Here is a 21,013-nt window from a genome sequence, read left to right on the forward strand (position 1 = left end):
AACCATGAGAGAATTTTGCACAGAGCTAGGACATTATCTGTCATATATGTTAAAATGATCACATTGGTGGCTGTGTTGGGAAAATGCTCTAGGAAGCTGTCAAATAATCCAGTTAAGAGTGAGTATGGCAGAGGCTAGGTGGCAGCTGTGGAGGTGATGAAAAGTAGTTAGAGTCCAGATGTATTTTGAAGGTGGAGTGATGGATTAGATGTGAAGGATGAGAGAAGAAAAAGATCTTTGTCTTAAGTAAGGGAAAGATGGAGTGCCATTTAATGAGATACTGAAAAAAAACAGCCAGTAGCTTTATTCTTATACCATTAGTTAATGAAAATTCCAATTAACAAATTCATTTCATTTTTTGAAAGTTTTGGGAGAAGACTTTCCTTCTATAAGCTTATATTCCTTTAGTGAATATCTGTAGCCAATATCATGGACTTGAACTCTGGGGCCGGTTCTTGGTAAAGCCTCCCATTCTGCACATAGGAGAGGATAGCTTGTCCATGGTTCCCTGTAGAATAATTGCAAAGGGTGGGTGTGGATGCTAGCTTTAGTGTCTCAGTGGTGCTTATTAAAGGAGGGAGGGAAGGAGGGAGGGAGGGAAGGAAGGAGGAAGGGAAGGAGGGAGGGAAAGAGGGAGGAAGAAAGGAAGGAAGGCAGAAGGAAGGAAGGAGGTAAGGAAGAAGGGAGGGAGGATGGAAGAAAGTTAGGAACCATTTAACCCCAGCTTCTTAAAGGCAGAGGCATCAGGTCTACTTATGGTCCTCTTGAGGCAGGTGAAGACTTTTCAGTGGGAAAACTAATGTCACAGAGTGATATTATATTAATGTTATGACATATTCAAATGTGTGGACAGACGCTGTCCACACCACAGGTTCAGAATGCAGTAAATTCACATTTAAAACCCTTGAAGTACGATGTATCAAAACTTACAGGATTACATCCTTTTTTCTTAGATGATTTAATTGATAGGCTTGAAGGACAATGAATGTGAGTTCTGCCATGATGAGCTGGTGTCCATAATGATAAAGACAACGAGTGTATTTGCAAATTCTCTGTCAGTGGATAGCAAATCTTTTGCTACATGGCAAAGTTAATTACACAATTACATTTCAATTGCTTTCAAATGTTTCCATTTATGTGTCCAAGGGCAGTCTTTTACTATAATAGAAATATAATTCTTTCTGTGGCTCCGCGCTGGCCGTTCAACATCAGATTCAAATTTAAGAGCAAAATATGACAATCTTCCAAATATCCTTGGCAAATAATATGGTCACCTAAATTTGTAATATCAGTGACACCACTTATTACACAATATTCTTAATATTACAAACCAACAGAGCTTATACTAGTGAAGTAAAAGTCAAATATATGGAATTTTCCTTTTGATACATGGTCTGTGTTATTACCATGGAAAATGATTAAGTATTTCTTGACTTATTGTTCTCAATTTTGTACCCCCCAGAGATATTTGCTTATGCCTGGGAGCATTTTTGGTTGTCATTTTGGGGGTGGGGTATGCTAATAGCATCTCATGAGTAGAGGCCAGAGATACAGCTAAACATCTTATGGAGCAAAGGACATTCCGCACAAGAGTTATCTAGCCCAAAATGTCAGTCAGTAATGCTAAGGTTGAGAATCTCTGACTCATGCCGTTGCTCATAGCTCATTCCACAGCTCACATCACAAATGCATTCCTTTAGCTGAGCCTTACAGTTCAATCGTTCAACTCAATATTTGAGTGTCAAAGGAAGATTGGCACTATATTGCGTCTCTAGGATGGGAAGAACCCACTAGGTTGAAGTTATAAGATTTACAGTCATTAGGTGAGTTGGAAGACCATATGATTCTTTATTGGAAACTGGCAAGTGTGCCAAATTAAGGCTTTACTAAGAATATCGTGAGGGTTAACGAGTCTTTGAAAGATAATAGTCACCTTTGTTTCATGTCTAAGAACTTTATCTATGCATTTATTTATTTATTTATTTTTTTTGCGGTACGGGGGCCTCTCACTGTTGTGGCCTCTCCCGTTGCAGAGCACAGGCTCCGGACACGCAGGCTGGGTGGCCATGGTTCACGGGCCCAGCCACTCCGCGGCATGTGGGATCTTCCCGGACCAGGGCACGAACCTGTGTTCCCTGCATCGGCAGGCGGACTCTCAACCACTGCGCCACCAGGGAAGCCCTATCTATGCATTCTTTATTCATTCCAATCCCATGGCTATCTATTCAGTTGAGTGTCAGTTACAGCTAGCTATTCGAGATGCTCCACACACACACATTTTAACTGTGGCTGCCAGATATCAATGAGATTCACAGGCCCCCAGTACAATATTCTCAACAAAATATGCCTGATATTTTGAAGACCATCTGTCTCATTTTAATCTAGAATAGGCTCTTCTAAAGCTTTTGCATGCCAAATTACTTTTAAAAAACCAAAAAACCCTTGTGCTGTGTTAAAAAATGTTTTAAAATGTTTTTATTGAGATATAATTCATATACCATAAAACCCAGCCATCGAAGTGTACAATTCAATTTTTTAAGTATACTCACAGAATTGTGCAACTATCACTACAATCTAAGTTTAAAATATTTTCATCATGCCATAAAGAAACCTCATGCCCCTTAGCAGTCACTCCACATACCCCAGCACCCCCAGACCTAGGCAACCACTAATGTACTTTTTTGATTCTATAGATTTGACTATTCTAGACATTTCATATAAATAGGAGCATATAGTATTTTTACTACTGGTTTCTTTCACTTAGCATGTTTTCAAGATCCATCCTTTTGTAGCACGTCTCAGTACATTTTTTCTTTACTGTGCCCAAATAATATTCTATTGTAAATATATACAACATTTTGTTTATCCATATATCATCTGACCAACATTTGTGTTGTTTCCACTTTTGTATATTGTAAATAATGCTGATAAGAATAAGTTTTAGGGTGGGGGCCCTAATTCAATATGACTTGTGTCCTTATAAGAAGAGAGACACTAGGGGTGGATGCACACGGAGGAGAGACCATGTGAGGACACCTTGATCTTCAACCTCTAGCCTCCAGAACTGTGAGGATAAAATTCCTGTTGTTTAAGCCACCCAGACTGTGGTATTTTGTTATGGCAGCCCTAGATGACTAATATTCCTAGGAATGGAATTCCTGGGTCATATGGTAACTCTGTGTTTAACAATTTGCAAACTGCCAAATTATTCACATTCAAGTCATTGTATGGATATATGTTTTCTTTTCAGTAAACACTTAGGAGTGGCATAGCTGGTAAGTGTATGTTTAACTTTTTAAGAAATGGACAAACTGTTTTCCAAAGTGGCTATACCATTTTACATTCCCACCAGCACTAGATGAGGCTTCCAATTTTCCATTTCCTTGCCCAAACTTGTCATTGTTTTGATTATAGTCATCCTAGTGGGTGTGAAATGATATTTCATTGTGTGTCTTTTTTTTTAACAGAGTTCATTGTTTTTAGCCATTTTAGGTTCACAGAAAAATTGAGCAGCACGTACAGTGTTCTCAGAAACCTCCCACCCATCTCCACCTACCCCCAGGTCTCCCACTATCAATATCACACATCAAAGTGGTAAATTTGTAACTTGTTACAACTGATGAAACTATTTTGTCACATCGTTATAACTCAAGGTCCATAGTTTACATTAGGGTTCACTCTTGGTGGTGTAGACTTTATACAGGTTTTGACAATAAATAGTAGCATGTATCCACCATTGTAGCCATCACACAGAATTGTTTCACTGCCCTAAAAATCCTCTGGGCTCTGCTTATTCATTCCTCTCTCCCCCTCCACCAACCTCTTCATTAGGGTTTTGATGGTTTTGATTTACATTTCCCGAGTGACTAATGCTGTTGATCATCTTTTCATGTGCTTATTGGTCACTTATCTTCCTCAGAGGGGAGATATATGTCAAAGTTTACAGACTTTCAGTTATGAGTATGTACAGTGTGATGACCATAGTTAATAATATAGTATTGTATACTGAAACTTGCTGAGAATATATCTTAAGTCTTCTTACCACACATACACACAGAGTTAATTATGTGAGGTGATAGATGTGTTAATTGTCTTATTTTGGTAATCATTTCACAATGTATATGTATATCAAATCATCACATTGTATACCTTAAATATATACAATTATATTTGTCAATTATTCCTCATTAAAGCTGGAAAAAAAAACCCCTTAAGGTTAGAATGGCTACTGTTTGTACTGACTACCTGATAATCGTATTTGAGGGCAAACATATTTAGTGATATTATATTGTGGCAATACAAAATATACATGATGTTTTTTGAAGTAATTTTATAGAACTCTTAGGCTTCTTAAGATTTTGATGTTTTTGTTTTGAAATAAAAATATTTCTATTAAAAAATCCTTTGCCCATTTAAAAATTGGATTATTTGTCTTTTTATTGTTGGATATCAGTGCTTTTTAAGGTCCAGTTTGCCTCCAACTGAAAAGGAAAACGACCCACGATTTTGTCTAGTATAAGAGACACACTATAGTGTCTTATCCTGAATGGTAGTCTTCTCAGCAGGTTTCACTGTTTCTTTATATCTGGGATCCGCTGTTGCCTTGTGATTTCAGGGCAGAGGCAGCACTTTTCTTGGCAGCTGGATTCATAGGAGTCCAAAAGAAACAAATAGCTTTAGGCAATTTTCAATCAATCTTAGAGAGATAATAGTGTAACAATTCGTTCCTGATATCACAAAGAACAGATTCAAACAGCACGTCTTACAATTAAATATGAAACACACAGGAATAGTGCAGTTATAGGAGAAGTGTTATCTTATTTCTCAGTGTTTATTAGCTAGTGCTCTTTAACGGACAGGACGTTTGCAGATGTTTTAGTAACCCACACAACTCTGCTCTGGTGTGGACCGTGTTTACCAGTTATTTCAACCAATTAAATTCAGCAACTATTTACTGCACACCCAAAGAGAGGCAATGCCCGTTCTACTGAATTCACTGAATTCTTTGATAAATTTTTAAAAAGAAATAGTTGTATATTTACTAACTTTTTAGAAAAGGAAATAGCAGCCTCCCTTTTTTTTGTTATTATTCACTTGGCTAAAGAGATTCTGGAACTTAACACCACGTATTCTGGGAGAAAGAAAAATCTAAAATGGAAAATACCACAGTGCTTCATCTACAAGATTTAAAAGAGCCTTAAAGTTCACTTGTACTTAAAATCTTTCATAAACGATTTCACTATCTCCTTTGAGAACTCATTTTGTTTAAAATTTCCTTTCTCACGGATAATCAAAATCATGCTGGATGCTTCAGGCCTGTCCTCCTCTGCATTCAGTAGACTAGCTCCTCCCTGCTGACATCTTATAAGGATGAAATTCTTCACACTTTCTTTGCCTGATAGTATCGTAGCTCCCATATTCACTTACACAGATGACATGTGATTGCCATATGAATGGATGGGAATAAAGGTGTTGGTGTTGATCTGATATTAAATAAGAGGAAGCTTAATTTCTCCTTTATAAATAACCCTCCACTCTGTGTAAGTTCCAATATCTTCTTTCCACATCTTAATGGATTTCCTTGCCTATCCCTAGAATGTGTACATGCCACACCAGAGGCCACTAATGAGCCAATGATACTCATAAACTGTCCTATTTTTGGGGGTGCAATCTTTATTCTTTGATGTTTAAGTCATGGCTAAACACTTTGGGGTATGTTTTCTTAGAAACATTACGATGCTATTTAAAAGTGGTAGCATAAACCCTATCACCCATTTGTTTCCCCAAGGGTAGTGTATGAGTCGGAGTTCAACCAGAGAAACAAAACCAGGACTTATGGCAAGGTATTGGCTCATGTGACCGTGGAGGCCAGTTAGGCAAGTCCATAGGGTAGGCCATCGGGAAGGGCAGGCTGGAACTCTCAGGCATGAGCTGAAACTGCTGCCCACAGATGGAATTTCTCCTTCTGGGAAGTTTCACTTCTGCTTCGAAGGCCATTCAACTGATTAAACCAAGCCTGCCCAGGTCATCCAGAATAATCTCCCTTAAAGTCAGCTGATTATGGACTTTAATCATATCTGTAAAACACTGTCACAGCAACACACAGTGTTTGATTGGATAACTGGGATTACAGCCTAGACAAAATGCCTCATAAAACTGAGCCTCACAGGTGACAAGTATCTCTGTGGTCATAGAGCAGTCACTCTGAATATCAGTTTACTTTGTATTCATACGGAGATGGCTTTTGGTTTAAAGTCAGCTGTTATAAGCAACCTCAACCATTTAACTTTTTTTAAAACAAAGTGTAAGATGCAAAATTAAATGGAACTCCTTGTGCTACAGTCCACCAGACTTGCTGTCGCTGCGTGGGTAGACTTCTTTCTACAGTAGGCCTTTGCCTATGATCAATAAAATTGTGTATATAGCAACTTACCACAAACTTGGCTAGAAAAATTTAGCCCATTCCTTGCCTTGTTCTTGGTGAGGAGACATTGAAGATAATTTAAAAAGAGTCTATTGTAGTTGTTCGCAAAATTTTTGGTCTCAGGACCTTTATGTGCATCAAAATTATTGAGGACTCTAAAGACCTTCTGTTCATATGGGTTATGTCTTTGTCAGTTTGGGCTGCTACAGGACTCTCTCCAGGGAGCTGCAGACTGTATACAATTTGGGGGGCTTATCCTCTGAAGCTCATCTGGGAAACCTCTTCCTCCCAAGGGCCCACTGACTCCAGGTTAGGACACTTGGGTGGGGGTCTGATAAGTACCCTTTTACGTGATGGTGAATAAACTGCTCTTCCAGTACCTAGACATACAGTTTTAAAACCAAGGAGGAAAAGAACAAAGAGGAAGGAAGGGAGAGAGAATTAAAAAGTAGTTTACTCAATCAAGATCTTTTTTTTTTTTTTTTTTTGGGTATGCGGGCCTCTCACTGTTGTGGCCTCTCCCGTCATGGAGCACAGGCTCCGGACGCGCAGGCTCAGCGGCCATGGCTCATGGGCCCAGCCGCTCCGCGGCATGTGGGATCTTCCCGGACCGGGGCACGAACCCGTGTCCCTTGCATTGGCAGGCGGACTCTCAACCACTGCACCACCAGGGAAGCCCTCAGTAAAGATCTTTATGGTGATGCTTGAAAGACCAAAGCCATTTAAGTAGGAAACGTGCTAATCTTTTGCTGTATGTATATGGAAAGATCATGAGTAAAAGTAATCCTCCCTTAAAAACAACTCACTGCATAAACTGGATGTCTACTTAATTGAGTCATCGTTAACAACTTGATAGGAAGGCGAAGTGCCATGTAACACCTTTACTTGTACTGTATCATGCTGGTAGACAATTCTCTGGGAAGCTGAATGAGTTCAGGGTAGAAGCGGTCACCTGCAGCATATAAGCAGTAATCTGATTATCAATTAAAAAGTGAAAAGCACTGAGGAAGTTTTAATTAAGCAATATTCCACAATGATGCTTTTAACAGTTTTATAGCTAGCTAATCATTTATAAACATTCTAATACAACAGAGCGAGATCAGGGACTAAAATACATTCCCTTTTAAAACACAGGTTTGCACTGAGCAAAGAAGACAATATTCTGTGACAGCCAAAGGAAAATATACTCAGTATGGTCAACAAACAGTAGTGTTTTCATTTTAGTTGATGGACATTTTTACAAACAGTCTGGGAAAAAAAACTGGGTGTAGCACTCATTTGATTGGGAAGCAGGGAAACAAAGGGGCATAAGGTGCCTTTATAATTCTGAGCTCAGAATTAGGGATGTGGCAAATATACATGAAATGGTCTTGAAAGAAAATAAGCGCAGGTCATCTCAGTAGATATACCCCAAATAAATTATTAATAAAGTGAGGAGGAAGTAGTTTCTAAGGAAATCTGGGCACAGATGTTTGCTCTGTAAGACATGGAGAATTCAGGGATCAGAACCGTGAGACATACAAATCACGGATCTGAAAAGATCCCATGTGTTGAAAACAGGTCCTTGCTCAAAACTGCTCCTTGAATAGGCTCTATCAAGGATGTGGAACATAAGAGCAGGTCTATTAGGAGACAAAGATACCAAAGGGGTTTGGAGAGGGAGTTCTTTAAGTAAAGGCTGAAGGTATGGAATATCTGAAAGGCAGAAAGCAAAAGTTACCTAATAATTTAATAATAATAATAGTCACCCATACAAAGAATCATTACACAGATAATGGAGGTTAAATTTTATTTCTATTTTGCAAGTAAAAAGCATATGCTGTAGTACAAAGGATTTGGTTTCAATATAGCAAAGTCAGTTTTAATGGACAAAATCAGTCTTGAGAGTCACTGATATTAAATAACGGAATAGGGTTAAGGGATGGTATGGGAACTTCAAAGACAAGGTATGCAGGTCTCTGAAAGCCTGACTGAAGGAATGGGAAAGCTGGAGATGCCAACTTTGGTCCCAGCCAAGTTCTCCTGCTATTTTCTGTACGTGATACTGTCTGTTATTCAACTCAGAGGCAACACCATATACCCACTGTAAGAACTGAATTCCCTTTGGGGTTATCAATTACTCACACAGCCTTCCTCTAAAGGAAGGCTTGCAAGTGGTTCATATTCAAGCCTTACGTGTGATAGTGTTTACATCACATTCACAATGTAACAGAAGTACATGGAAATTCTTGTAAATTATATAAAATATAGAGTTGACTGATCCCACTTTGAAGAAGCATCATTGAGGATTAGATTTCCTTTATCAGAGTAGACAGGTTTAAAACACATTGCTTGTACTGTACCGTTTTAATAACATTTCATTTTTATATTGATATGTCAGTTAGAAATTAAGAAATGGCATATAATTGTGGGATTTCGTTTAAATTCTAGAAAAACTGAAAGATACTTTTTATTCAGCTTAACTAAGGCTGAGGTCTTCTAGCACAGGTGATTTCTGCATTTCTCGAAGATTATCCTGTAGTTTAATAAACATAAAGAACTCAAGCACACTAAATCTTGGGAGGACTAGTAAACGAGAGCAGAAGATTTAAAAGACATCATTTCTTCCTTTGTCTACTTAACAAGGTAACTTGAGTTGATTAATCTTGCATTATTAAATTCAAATCCTAAATATTTTGACAAGTATTGTTAAGTCTGATAATTGTTTATAAAGAATTTGTGGTTATATGTTGAATTATCAATGTAGAGAGTTTTCAGTTTTTTGTTATTAATATGATATGAAAGGGACCAATCCCTAATACTGTATCCCTAAAACATGGGCCATTCTACTGAGATCACATACAGAGAGAAAAGTTGAAGCTGCAATAGACATAGTAAAGCTAGCTGGGTTTGAAGCAAAAGACTAAGGAATTAGGTATATGCATTTCACATCGTCTATAAATAAGTCTTTTCAGTCCTAGTAAGCTCACTTCAATTCTTTAAACAGAGATGCGGCCCCAGATCCAAAGGCATTTCAGCTAAGGACTCCAACTACCTCATTTTTTTCTTCTCACTGGTTCATTAATAAAGCACCCATTTAAGAACAACTATTTATAAGTATAGTGATATTTCAGAGAATATAAAATGATGGAAGGAGGAAACAAAGAAGTCCTTTGCTTGCAGCCAAGATGTGGGGACGAGATCTGAATTTGTTCTGAACAATCATTTGGGAGAAGTGTCACAACAGTTTTGAAGAAATAATAAATGTCTATAAAATATTGGATTCTGTGGTATAAACAATTTTGACACCTTTTGTGGAGAGACCAAAACAAACAAAAAACAACCCCCCCCAAAAAAACAAAAACAAAACAACAAAACAAAACAAAACCCCCAAAACCACGCAGTATGTTCTATGGATCAGAAATTAAATAAATCCCCAAATTTCAATTTACACTAAAATATTTATTTAATTGATAATATTTTACAGAAATAAATAAGAGCAGGTTTTCTCTAATACAGATAGGTATATTTATATATTTATATTTTTTTTTACAAAATTAAAGCATATCAAATTGTTTTCCCTAAAACTGTAGCGCAGAAAGGAATACTAGGAAACAAACAAAAAGAAATACTGAAATATGTTCATCATTAAATTATAACCATGGGCCTTCTGAATCTCAACAAGGTATATGATTTAGAGAAAGAACATGAGATTTGCAGTCAGGGGACCTTGGCTCCACTGTTTACTTGCTGTGTGTCATAGGCACATTTCTCAATATTTCTGAATCTCAGTTCTCTACCTTTCAAACAGGAATGATATTAATTATATCAACTTCACAGGACTGTTGGGCAAATTAAGCACGTGAATGTATAGGAAAGCTCTTTATAACACGTAAAGAGCTACAAAAATAATAGTTCTGTTTAATATTTCATATAAAAGAATCAATGCATATCTTCCTTCAACTGAAGAAAATAAGCACCAAAAATGTGTGTGTGTTTTCTTCAGTTGAATTATGTCACCCTATAAACCAGAATAAGAAAATGCACCTTAACTAAGCACCAAAGCCTCTCGGACAAATGTGATCCAGGGTATATTTCTATTACAGTTTTCTGGGCAACTAAGTAGGAGCTAATGAGTCCTGAGGGTCATTTAAAACTCTGAAGGCTCAAAGAAAACAAACCAAGAACATCTGTATTACATCAAACGGCTAGGATACAACAAGCTACTCCTTATTTAGCAATTTCAAAGTCCATTAATTCTTCACAGAAGAAGAAACACTAGGTTATTATCACTTGCAATTATTTGCTTATGTGAATATGACATTCTCTTGCTCCAAAGATCAAATACTAGTCCTTGAGGAAAGTACTAGTGGAATGAAATAACAAATCCTATCATAAATTTAGATATTAATGATTAAAAGTCTAGTTACACGAGAACATGGGAAAGGAAAAGAACCCAGGACATTAGTATAATAACGATAAAAAAAACCCCTGCCATATTATAATGATAAGAATTGAAATGATAAACATTGCAATATTTACAGATACATCAATCTTAAAACACGTAAAAACTCAATCAGACAAATTAAAAGTAGAGAAAGCAGTTTAGATAATTTTAAGGAAAGTAAACATTAATACACTTAGAAAGGCTAAAGTTAACTGCTTACACTGATAATACTTAACATAGAATAGAAATACTTAAAGTGTGCAGAGTTTTGATTTTTAGTGGCAAGATACAGAGAAAAGAAATAATTGTCTAATATTAACTTATTGTTAGGAGTTGCATTACTCTAAAGTTACTATTTATGGAGTTACAGTCTACATTTACTCAAAGAATTAGGAGCTAACATAGTTCACCATCTTTTAACAATATCACTAATAAGATATTGGTGAATCATGTGCTAAAGATACTGAAGGCTCTTTCAAAGATGAGATCTAGTTGGTAGAGTATAACAGGTCATGTACAACGAGACTAGTTGACTTACTCTGTTATTCTAACTCTTTTTAAGACTGATCTTACCAAAAGAAAAGTACACATTACCTCTCTTAATTCCCTCAGATAGAGGTACTCTTTGGAACAAAAACAAATATTTTATTGGGAGTGTAGAATTAAAAATCTTTATAGCTATTGTGGAAACAGTATATTGGAAATAACTCAATAACTACTAGGACACTGTACAACTGAAAAAGAAATAAATTCATTCAACTAAGAACACTGTTTACTGACATCTACTGGATTGTTTAACTTATAACTTTATTCTTTAAACTATGAAAAATTTAAAACACATTAAAGTCTGTGGACTGAATCAAGTGTACTTCATTCAAGGTCTTCAGTTTCTTTGGTAAATAGGTCTGCCAGATCAGCCACGGTCAAGACAGAGGCCTCGGAATGTTTCGCTGATGGACTTGTGTGACTGCAGGATTTTGCAAGTGAGCAGAATCAGAAAGAAACCCCAAGGAATAAATTATTCTATTTGTCTTTATAATAATAATATAAGACATAATAGTACATAATATTATATTCTTATATAAGAACATATTTGTTCTAAGTTTTTGTAATTGAGTTATAGGAAACTCCTGGAAGAAAGTAGGCAATGGGATCATTATTACAACTTCTTAAAATTAGTGAAGATTTCTATATACCATTTTCAAACTTGGTCATAAAATGTCTTTCTCTGCACAATTAATAAAACAAAGAAACAAAACCCCGGCCAGCTAGTACTAAAGCTCTCACCTTACAACTTACCTTCTTAGTATCTGAAGTTAATTTGTTTCAAGAAAAATTCAACAGCTCTTTTAATTGCTGTTTTATTGAGGCAGCTTATATATAAGCACTGAATTCTGTGACATATGGAAACACCACTAACAAAAAGCCTTCATGCTTGAGGCAAAAAGCTCTTGTGGTAGCCTTTCTTTCCCAGACCCCCAATGAAAGAGAATTTCTGGTTTCCAATGGCTTCTTTGCTATGCAAAGTACCTCTGTGGAAACAATCGCTTCTAAGGCAATCATCTCTTCTGAGTGTATCTTCCAATCATACCTATCTCACAAGGATTCAGTTAGGTATTAGTTTACGTTTCAAAATGACTTTAAAGAAAATTAATTAGGAAATAAATGTTAGGAAGTTTTATGATTCCAAACTTAAGTTTTCAAAATTAAGGCTGTTCTGGTCTCTCTGCTTCTGTTCTGCCTTTGAAATTAATGCCACAATTACCGGCCTAGTTTTAAGTCCAGACCTTTCTACTTGCATGTGACTAACCAGTGTGATGTATCAAGCAGCACTCTAAATTTCATGTTACAGCTATCAGACTAAAGCTTTTAGGTTGGACATAAAGATAGATTTCATTTAAAAAGTAATCCAGTGGCAAAGAAATGTACGATAGTTCCTCCCTCCACCCCCCGCCCCAATACACATGGGTGATTTAAAGTATACTAGCTCTGAACTGAAGTTTCTTTAATAGTAGGACAGTTTAAATATTTTTATATATTACAATCCCTATTAATAAACTAAGTCAAATATAGAATGCCCAAAGTACTAACTGGGAAATTTTGGAGAGGTAAAATGCCATACCATGCTTTTAAAAAGCATTTGCACTTCTATCTTTTGGTTGACTAAGTGGTCATCTAGGTGAAGAAGTTCTACACACCTATACAACCTTTTATGAACAGGAAAACTTCTCCTGTCCACTTGAAGTAAACTGTTACGTACCTCCTCTCGGCGGTTTTCAGCATTGCTTGCATTCTTTCTTCTATTGTTGCTTTAATTAAGAATCTGTGTACAATAGTGGGTCTAGAAGGTACATAACAATTATAAGTTTAAAAACACCTTAAAACAAATTAGAACAAACAAACTTCATACATTATATGTTATATTCGTCAGTCAGTTGGTATCTACCGTGGCAGGGACTAAACCAGGTGCTGGCGGGGGCAATGGTCAACAGTGAATACAACAAATGATTTAATCTGAGTGAACAAGTATCTATTGAGGGGAGACACACAAAATAAGATATTTTCAGGTGCAGACAATGACATGAGGAGGGTGACACTTGACTTGAAGCATGACTGATGGGGATGAGACAGCTAGTAAGAAAAGGAGGAGTGGAAGGGGTTTCCAGGTAGAAGCAGCAGCAAATAAATGCAAAGTCCTGGGAAGAGAACGTGCTTGGCACAAGCTTAAAATGTCTGAGGGGCAGAAAGAAGGCTAGCATGGCCAAAGCATATTGTAAACCAAGGGCAGGGAGGTCCAATCACATAGGGTCTCGTAGGGCATGGCAAAAATTTGGATTCTTGCCACCAGTGGGTTTAATGCATGATTTGAATTATTCTTGGTTATACTTTAGAAGTCCTTTTGGCTGCTGTGTGGAGGACGGACTTTTAGGCAGAAAGCGGAGGCAGAGATGGCAGGTATCTGCATGACTTTCTTTTTTATCTCATTTCACATTTCTTTGTTCGGCTGTTACCTTCTCCATAAGAACCTTCATGCCTTCCTGCCCAGCCGCCTGCACTCTTAATCCTCTTTTCCTTGCTCCTAGCATAGTATATATTTCACTTATTATGTTTATTGTTTACCATTTGTCTCTCTACCAACCCCCTACAACTAGAGTTTAAGCCCTGTGAGGGCATCTCAAGTACTTAGAACAGTGCTTGGCACACAGGAGGAGCTCAATAAAATCTTACTGAATGAACTATGTGGTATTGATGTAGGTAGACTGTTCAAGCTGGTGATGGAAAGATGAGGCACTTCTAATCTGACTGTATCTGTTTTCTCTGAATGAGGCAAGATCATCCTCAAAGGGGAGGAGGAAGATACAGGAGACTTAAGAGAGTCTCCTCAGAAAGTAGAAAAATCTATTTACTAGGGAAGCATAGTAGGATTGTAAAACAGTGTTGAGTGGCCTTTTTAGACTTGTGGCGTTATATCTGGGATGAGTCCACTGTATGCTTTAGAAGATAATGATAAGAACTCAATGTTTAAGATATAACACAAAAGCAAAAAGCAAAAAAACCAATGCCCTGCTCCCCCCACCCCACCGCCAAAAACCAAACCAAACAAAAAGCAATAACCCAATAAGACAGAAGTACGTTTCAAATGCTACTTGGTAGTAATTTAGAACAAGCTTGCATTTATTACAATTTTATTATTTTGCCATATTTTGCCTGATGAACACGTCTCTTTCTTGCTTGAGGTTAAAAGTCATCATTTACTCTCCCAGCCACTGCTTACAAAGCAGGCCACGTTTCTGAGGACGGCATACAAGACCTCGTCTCCTGCCACTCCTCTCCACATACTTTATACTCCAGCAATTTCACTTCTTAGGGTCCCTAGAAATATCATGTTATTTATTTCCTCTGTGTTTCTGCACAGGCAACTCTGGCTGTGTGAGCACGCTTTTCTAGCCCAACTTTGGAATAATTATTCCTTTAAGAGTCAATCTAATGAAGCCTTTCCTGACTCTCTAGGGCACAAGAGATCACTCCCTTCTTTTGCTACCACAGTACTTCTATTTCTCACACTCTACTATAATATGTTAAATCATGTTTCCTGTACCACATAGTGATCTCCTTGGGGAAACAAATGATGTCTTATGCAATCTGCATCTTCAGGATCTAGCATAACACCTGACATATGGTAAGTATTCAATCAATATTGATTTCATGAGTGCTTAGTATGGATGCATTTAAAAAAAAAATTCAAAGCATCTAACATCCAGGAGGTAATACATTTGACAGACCTTATAAAGGATAATTGTCCATTCTGACATTTGAATAAAAGTAGTACATACTACATAGTATCTACTATTAGGATTACTTTGCGCCTTAAACTAAACGAATTGTCTCTTAGAGTGGACCTGGAAGGCTGTATTTTCCTAAGGGGAAGAATTTATAAAAGAGCTGTTTGTTTTCACTCATGTACGAAATATACCTTCTTTTAAATACAGGCTACTTTAGCCAATCAAAAGTCATTTCTTCTCAAAGTTATGATACATGCCTTCAACTTAGTAGTTGTCTTAAGTATTTTAAGAAGCTGTTTTGATGAAATGATCAGGGTAGTTTCTAAAGGAGGAGACAAAAATCTGGGAGAATTTGGGGGTTTGCTGCTTGGAGGAGGGAGGGTTGCAAATCTCAAAATGTCTTCTGGTCATCTAATAACACTTGAAAATTTAATACATAAGGAAGTAACTAAAAATGAATAGGTTATGATGAACATAAATGAAGAGTTTAAATGCTGATCTGTATCTTAGAAACTGGAGCAAATATTACTGATGTTAACTTTAGCCCTTACTTTGTTTGTCCAATCCGGTGCACCCTTCCTATGGCCTGAAGCTCATGGGCAGGGTTCAATATGGGCTCCACCAAGAGAACATGAGTTGCTTCGATGATAGTTAATCCATTAGAACCTGTGTGCAGGGGCAGCAGCAAAATATTGATTTGGGGATCATGTTTAAATGCTGAAAGGTTCTCCTAAAAAAGAAAGGTACGTTTAAATTTTAGCTGGATAGTTAAAAATAAGAGCAGTATATTATAGGTAGCTCATGTTAAAATGCCTAACGGTACCCAGGTCATTGTGAAATGTAGTGACTAAGAAAATTAAATGTAAAATTAGCAATTTTAGAAAACAGAAACTTATTGCTTGACTTTATGAAAAAGAGGGTCACATAACCTCTCTTGTTCTTTATGATATATAATGGAATCACAAGATACATGTATGTGATGTATGCAAATTAAACTATATGAGCTTAGAGGAAAAAAAGTGAGAGAAAGAATGCAAGAATGAGTGTGAGGTAAGAGACATGAATCTACTAAATTTACTCTTGGTGGTTTTTTTGGTGTTTGTCACTTAGGTGTGCACCTGTCATTGTGCTGAGTGTGATGTAAGCATAGTTTAACCATACGCAGTTTGCCTAATGCAGTGACTTTAGAGCTTAATCCCAGGGGCAATGAGGCCTCTGTCCATTCAAAAGGTGCGTCATAGGCCATCTCTTCCTATATTAAAGAAACAGACCTCAAATCAGAAGATCTTTAAATATGGTTTGCTATGGGTATAACTGAATAGATGGAAAATAAATGCAATTTCTTTACTTTGCCTTTAAATGTTAATTTTATAGTTAATCAAGAACTCAAACCATGTTTTTGTGGTTTATATGACACAAGACAATAAATGCAAGTAAGCTAGTTAAGAGCAGTTTCAATTTGCAACTGAATCCACTCCAAAAAAACATAAGTAAAGTCTTTTGACATACCTGAAATGTCTTAACACGACTGATCTGTGCAAATTCCATGTTGTTATCAGTGAGAGCTTTTGAAATAATGTCTAATACATCTTGCCACTAAGAACACATAAAATAATAGGAAAATAAATATTTACAAACAGCTTTCATATAACAAAAATTTGAAAAGTGACTAAACCAAAATATCCTTTATACCTCAGAATTAAGTAAACAAAAACAAAATCTTCAAGTATAATACCATTAATATATTTTGTTCTATCCTGAAAGATTTTTTTGTATCAAATGCTGGTTAAAGATAGGGTAAAAAAAATGAGCGTCTTCAGTAAATGAATTATGATAAACATAAACAACAGAAAACAAATTACAGAGTGCTTAATGGATGTGGTTAGTTATCTCCCAAAAATGAAAACTAGAAGCTTTACTCAATACCTTTTATTCAATAGGTTATTTTAATTTTCTTTGCCTTAACCAAGTTCATCCATGAAATGACTTCCAAGGTTAGAGATTCCAATTTAAAAATAATATAAGAAAACCCCTAAGTACGATTAATATAAAAACATGAAATGTAGCTATAGGAATTGCCTTGTGAAGCATCATCAAATTTCTCTAAAAATAATTCTATCCAATGGACACAGAAAAAAAATCTAACATGGAGAAATCTATCAGTAATTCTAAATCTCAATTACATTTTGGCAAACATTAACAATTATTTCTCAGATAAAAACTGATTTGAAACAGAAAGCCACTCCGAGTTAACAATGAGGATGAAAATGTTGATTGTACCGTTGAGAAAACAAGTGCTTTAGCCCCTGGATCTCTCAGCTGGATTCTCATCAGAGTTCTGACTACAGCTTCCACTTTTGTAGAATGGCTGCCCTTTGAACACAAAGAAGAAAACACATTATTACCAAATAAAATCCAGTTAACAGTGGAATGGAAAACTAACATAAAACACTTATTACCAAAACTATATGATAGGAACGCATGTGTTCATCCTTTTTCATTTTGTATCTGCTGGAAATTTTCTTTAGCCTCAAACTGTACAAGATACGGATTTACACCCTGAGAGAATCAAATATAAAAACGCACACCAGAAAGTCATACAGTGATAGGACCCTAAGATAAGATTTTTTAGTTAAGTGGCTGGGTTTTGTAGTTACAAAATTTTGTTACTTTAGATAAGCAGAATTTATATTAAAAACACTCTTCATTTCAGATATTATGGCACTGAAAATGTTCAGAATATAATGAATCAAAACTCCAAAGTAAGCAAATAGTAAAGAATCTAACCTACAAAGAATCCTTTCTTACAAGGGCACTACAATGACAGAGGTACAAATGACGTCCACTTGGACGGAAGCAGATTTATACAAAGCTGGATAAACAATGAAAGAGTGCTTTTTGTATTTTTCCATGACCATTTCCAGGATAAGGGTATGAAAATGAGAAAAAGTGAAGAAATAAGAAAATGAAGAAATAAGGCAAGTGCTTTTGTAGCCTTCATTGAGAAAGTCTTCCTCCTGGAATGCTCTGGGAGATGGTACGACAGGGAGATCAAGGGCATGAGATTTTGAGTGAGATAAATCGAAATTCAACTGCCAGTACTGCAACTCCTTAGCTATATAGATTCCAACTTTCCTAAGCCTTAGTTTTCTTATCTGTCAAGCAGGGATGATAATTACATCTATTTCCAAAGGTTGCTGTGATGGTTAAATGAGAAAACGAATAAAGCGCTTGGCCCAATAGTTGGCAAACAGTAGATACCCAATAACTTACTATCTTTCAGAGACATTAAATATGAGCACAACAATGACAGAGATTATCCTACAAGGGGGGCAGATCTAACCAAAAAGAAGTAAAAATATTCCCATACTACTCTTCTCCTCAAATCACACCCCCTTACTACTTTTACACAAAGAGGTAGAAATATAAACAAAAGGTAGAAAGGTAGAAAGGTAGAAATATAAACAAAGGTAGAAAGGTAGAAATATAAACAAAAGGTAGAAATATAAAAAAAACAAGGAAGAAGGCTTTACTAATTTTAAAGTTACCAACAAAGAATTATGGGAGAAATTAAAAAATTCTCCTATTAAAATCCTGGATCTACATTTATTTCTCTGGATATGCAGACTTTCAATTATACTTGCAAGGTTAAAAAGTATAAGGGACCTACTTCAATCTAAAAATTATCTTAAATAAGAGCAAAATTATCTCAAATAAGAGAAAACAGGAAATTAGCATAATGTGATCATTTAGTAGTTTAGACAGAAACTTCCATGTTCCTTGCAAGGTCTCATTTTCAAAGATATCTTCAAGTGAAATACCAGGATAACTATGAATGCTTCTACCAATTAAGCTGCTTCTTACAAGAATTTCAAAAGAAAACAGAATAGTCTTTTATAAGCAACATTCCAAACCGGAGTACTAACTCTATGAAGGAAAAGACTAGAATATTCTCTTTTATCAAAATTTGGCCAATTCAGTGGTAGCTCTCAGTGATCCCTTCCAAATACTACAATTCTGAATCATTTGGTCCCAGTCCAGTTACTTCCTACTATGAAAGAAGAACAATAAGGAAGTCTAGAAATCCAAAGCTCTGCTTGGCAGAAAGCTACATGGGGAGTGAGATGGCCTTAATACCCTTTTCTTCCAGATGGACAGAAAGTGGCTATTGAGAATGAGAAAACTGAAGAAAGAAGAGGGTGGCTCATATATATCTGTGTTCCTTGGTTTGAGCAAGCATGCCTTACACAATTTTTGAAAACAAAGCCAAAATGCATAATCCTTATGTTAGACCAATGTGTTAAAGCAGTTTCTCCCCAAAATTTCACATTTTAGACTACTTGAAGACATTTAAATTATCATAAATTATCATTACAAATGTTGCTTCAAGTTACAAGATGCTGTGTTGAAAATACACTGCCTTTGTGAGTCTATTTTAATAAAAATTCATAACATGTTGCTCAATGAAAAGTTAATGCCCTAGACAGTGAAGGATTACCAATCTAAAAAGCATTACTGATCTTTCTAAAAAGAAAGGCAGTACAATGTAGGAGAAAAACGGAATAGAAGTTAAATAAGGATCTGGTTTCTGTCCTATTTGCTACATACAGCACAAACACTTCTTGGATAACTTCTTTTTTGGCCGCCCACATGGCATGTGGGATCTTAGTTCCCTGACCAGGGATCCAACTCATCCAACCCGTGCCCACTGCAGTGGAAGCAAGGAGTCTTAACCACTGGACTGCCAGGAAAGTCCTTGGATAACTTATTAAAAACTACAAAAAAGCAATGTATGTTCATTGGACAATTAAGTTAATAGAAGTTTAGGATTAAAAAATTTAAGTCTATTATTTTATGCCTTACTCTCTCTAAACACCACTAAGAATTTGGCATTTATTCTGTTAGACCTTCTTGTGCATTTTAGAAGCCTCTATAAAAATGCACACACACCCCACAAATATTTTTAAATGTGTTTTATAACATGGCCTTTACATTTAACATTGTATCTTGGCAATCTTAACCATGTAGGACCTTTATATATACCTCACCTCAATGGCTGCACAATATTTAGGATACAACAATTTATTAAATATTTGTTTATTAATATATATTTAGGTTGATTTCATTCTTTTTTGTTCTTACAAACAATACTTCAGTGACTATGCTTATACTTATACCCTTGGGTACCTGTGTACATATTTTTGTTGGAAAGGCATATAATGTGGAACTGTTGGTCAAAAGTTAAAGAAAAACTGGTTTGTAGGACCTCTCATATACTGTACATGTTAAATTTATGTTGTAAATATTTTCCTAACTTTCTATATGTAGTTCACATTTAATTGTATTAAATGCAGTAATGTAAGCAAAAGTGCTATATTATATTAGCTTTGGTAACTCACAAATGCTTGATGAATGATATACGGATTTAAAAACTAAGTATTCTTTTTGTTTTTTAATTAATTAATTTATTTATTCATTTATTTTTGGCTGCTTTGGGTCTTCATTGCTGTGCGCTGGCTTTCTATAGTTGCAGCGAGCCGGGGGCTACTCTTCGTTGCTCTGCATCATGTGGGATCTTCCCGGACCAGGGCTCGAACCCGTGTCCCCTGCATTGGCAGGCAGATTCTCAACCACCGCGCCAGCAGGGAAGCCCAAAACTAAGTATTCTTTGACTTTACTACTTTATTAGACTTTTCTGTGTTTGTTTGACATTTAAATTTGTCTTTCATAAGGGAAAGATGAGAGATTTTATTTAGAGAAGAATAGCTTTTTCCTCAATTAATTGCCCTGCCATGATTCTATCTAGTATGATTTCATATGATATTATATCATATCTCAGAGTACAGTATATTCCTGTCATTTATCAGTTGATATTTGTTT

The 21,013-nt window shown here is 36.1% G+C and overlaps 1 protein-coding gene across 6 annotated transcripts in view; it reads right to left on the bottom strand.

The window, feature by feature from the left end:
• Positions 1-2,473: 2,473 nt before the first annotated feature.
• Positions 2,474-21,013, bottom strand: part of SHPRH (SNF2 histone linker PHD RING helicase) — a 90,782-nt gene continuing 72,242 nt past the window's right edge. For 4 of the 6 annotated variants that reach the window (XM_019951813.3, XM_019951809.3, XM_019951811.3 and 1 more), the window contains 5 exons: positions 17,414-17,506; positions 16,643-16,729; positions 15,685-15,863; positions 13,111-13,191; positions 9,845-11,817 (listed from right to left, as the gene is read on the bottom strand). In XM_019951813.3, coding sequence (XP_019807372.2) covers positions 11,721-11,817; positions 13,111-13,191; positions 15,685-15,863; positions 16,643-16,729; positions 17,414-17,506 — 537 coding nt within the window. In that variant the 3' untranslated portion in view covers positions 9,845-11,720. Of the gene's footprint in view, positions 4,642-9,844; positions 11,818-13,110; positions 13,192-15,684; positions 15,864-16,642; positions 16,730-17,413; positions 17,507-21,013 lie in introns of those variants that run through there. The other 2 variants (XM_019951812.3, XR_004529281.2) reach the window with 2 other exon arrangements.

Source organism: Tursiops truncatus, chromosome 12 (genome assembly GCF_011762595.2).
Source record: "Tursiops truncatus isolate mTurTru1 chromosome 12, mTurTru1.mat.Y, whole genome shotgun sequence".
NCBI classification, from domain to species: domain Eukaryota; kingdom Metazoa; phylum Chordata; class Mammalia; order Artiodactyla; family Delphinidae; genus Tursiops; species Tursiops truncatus.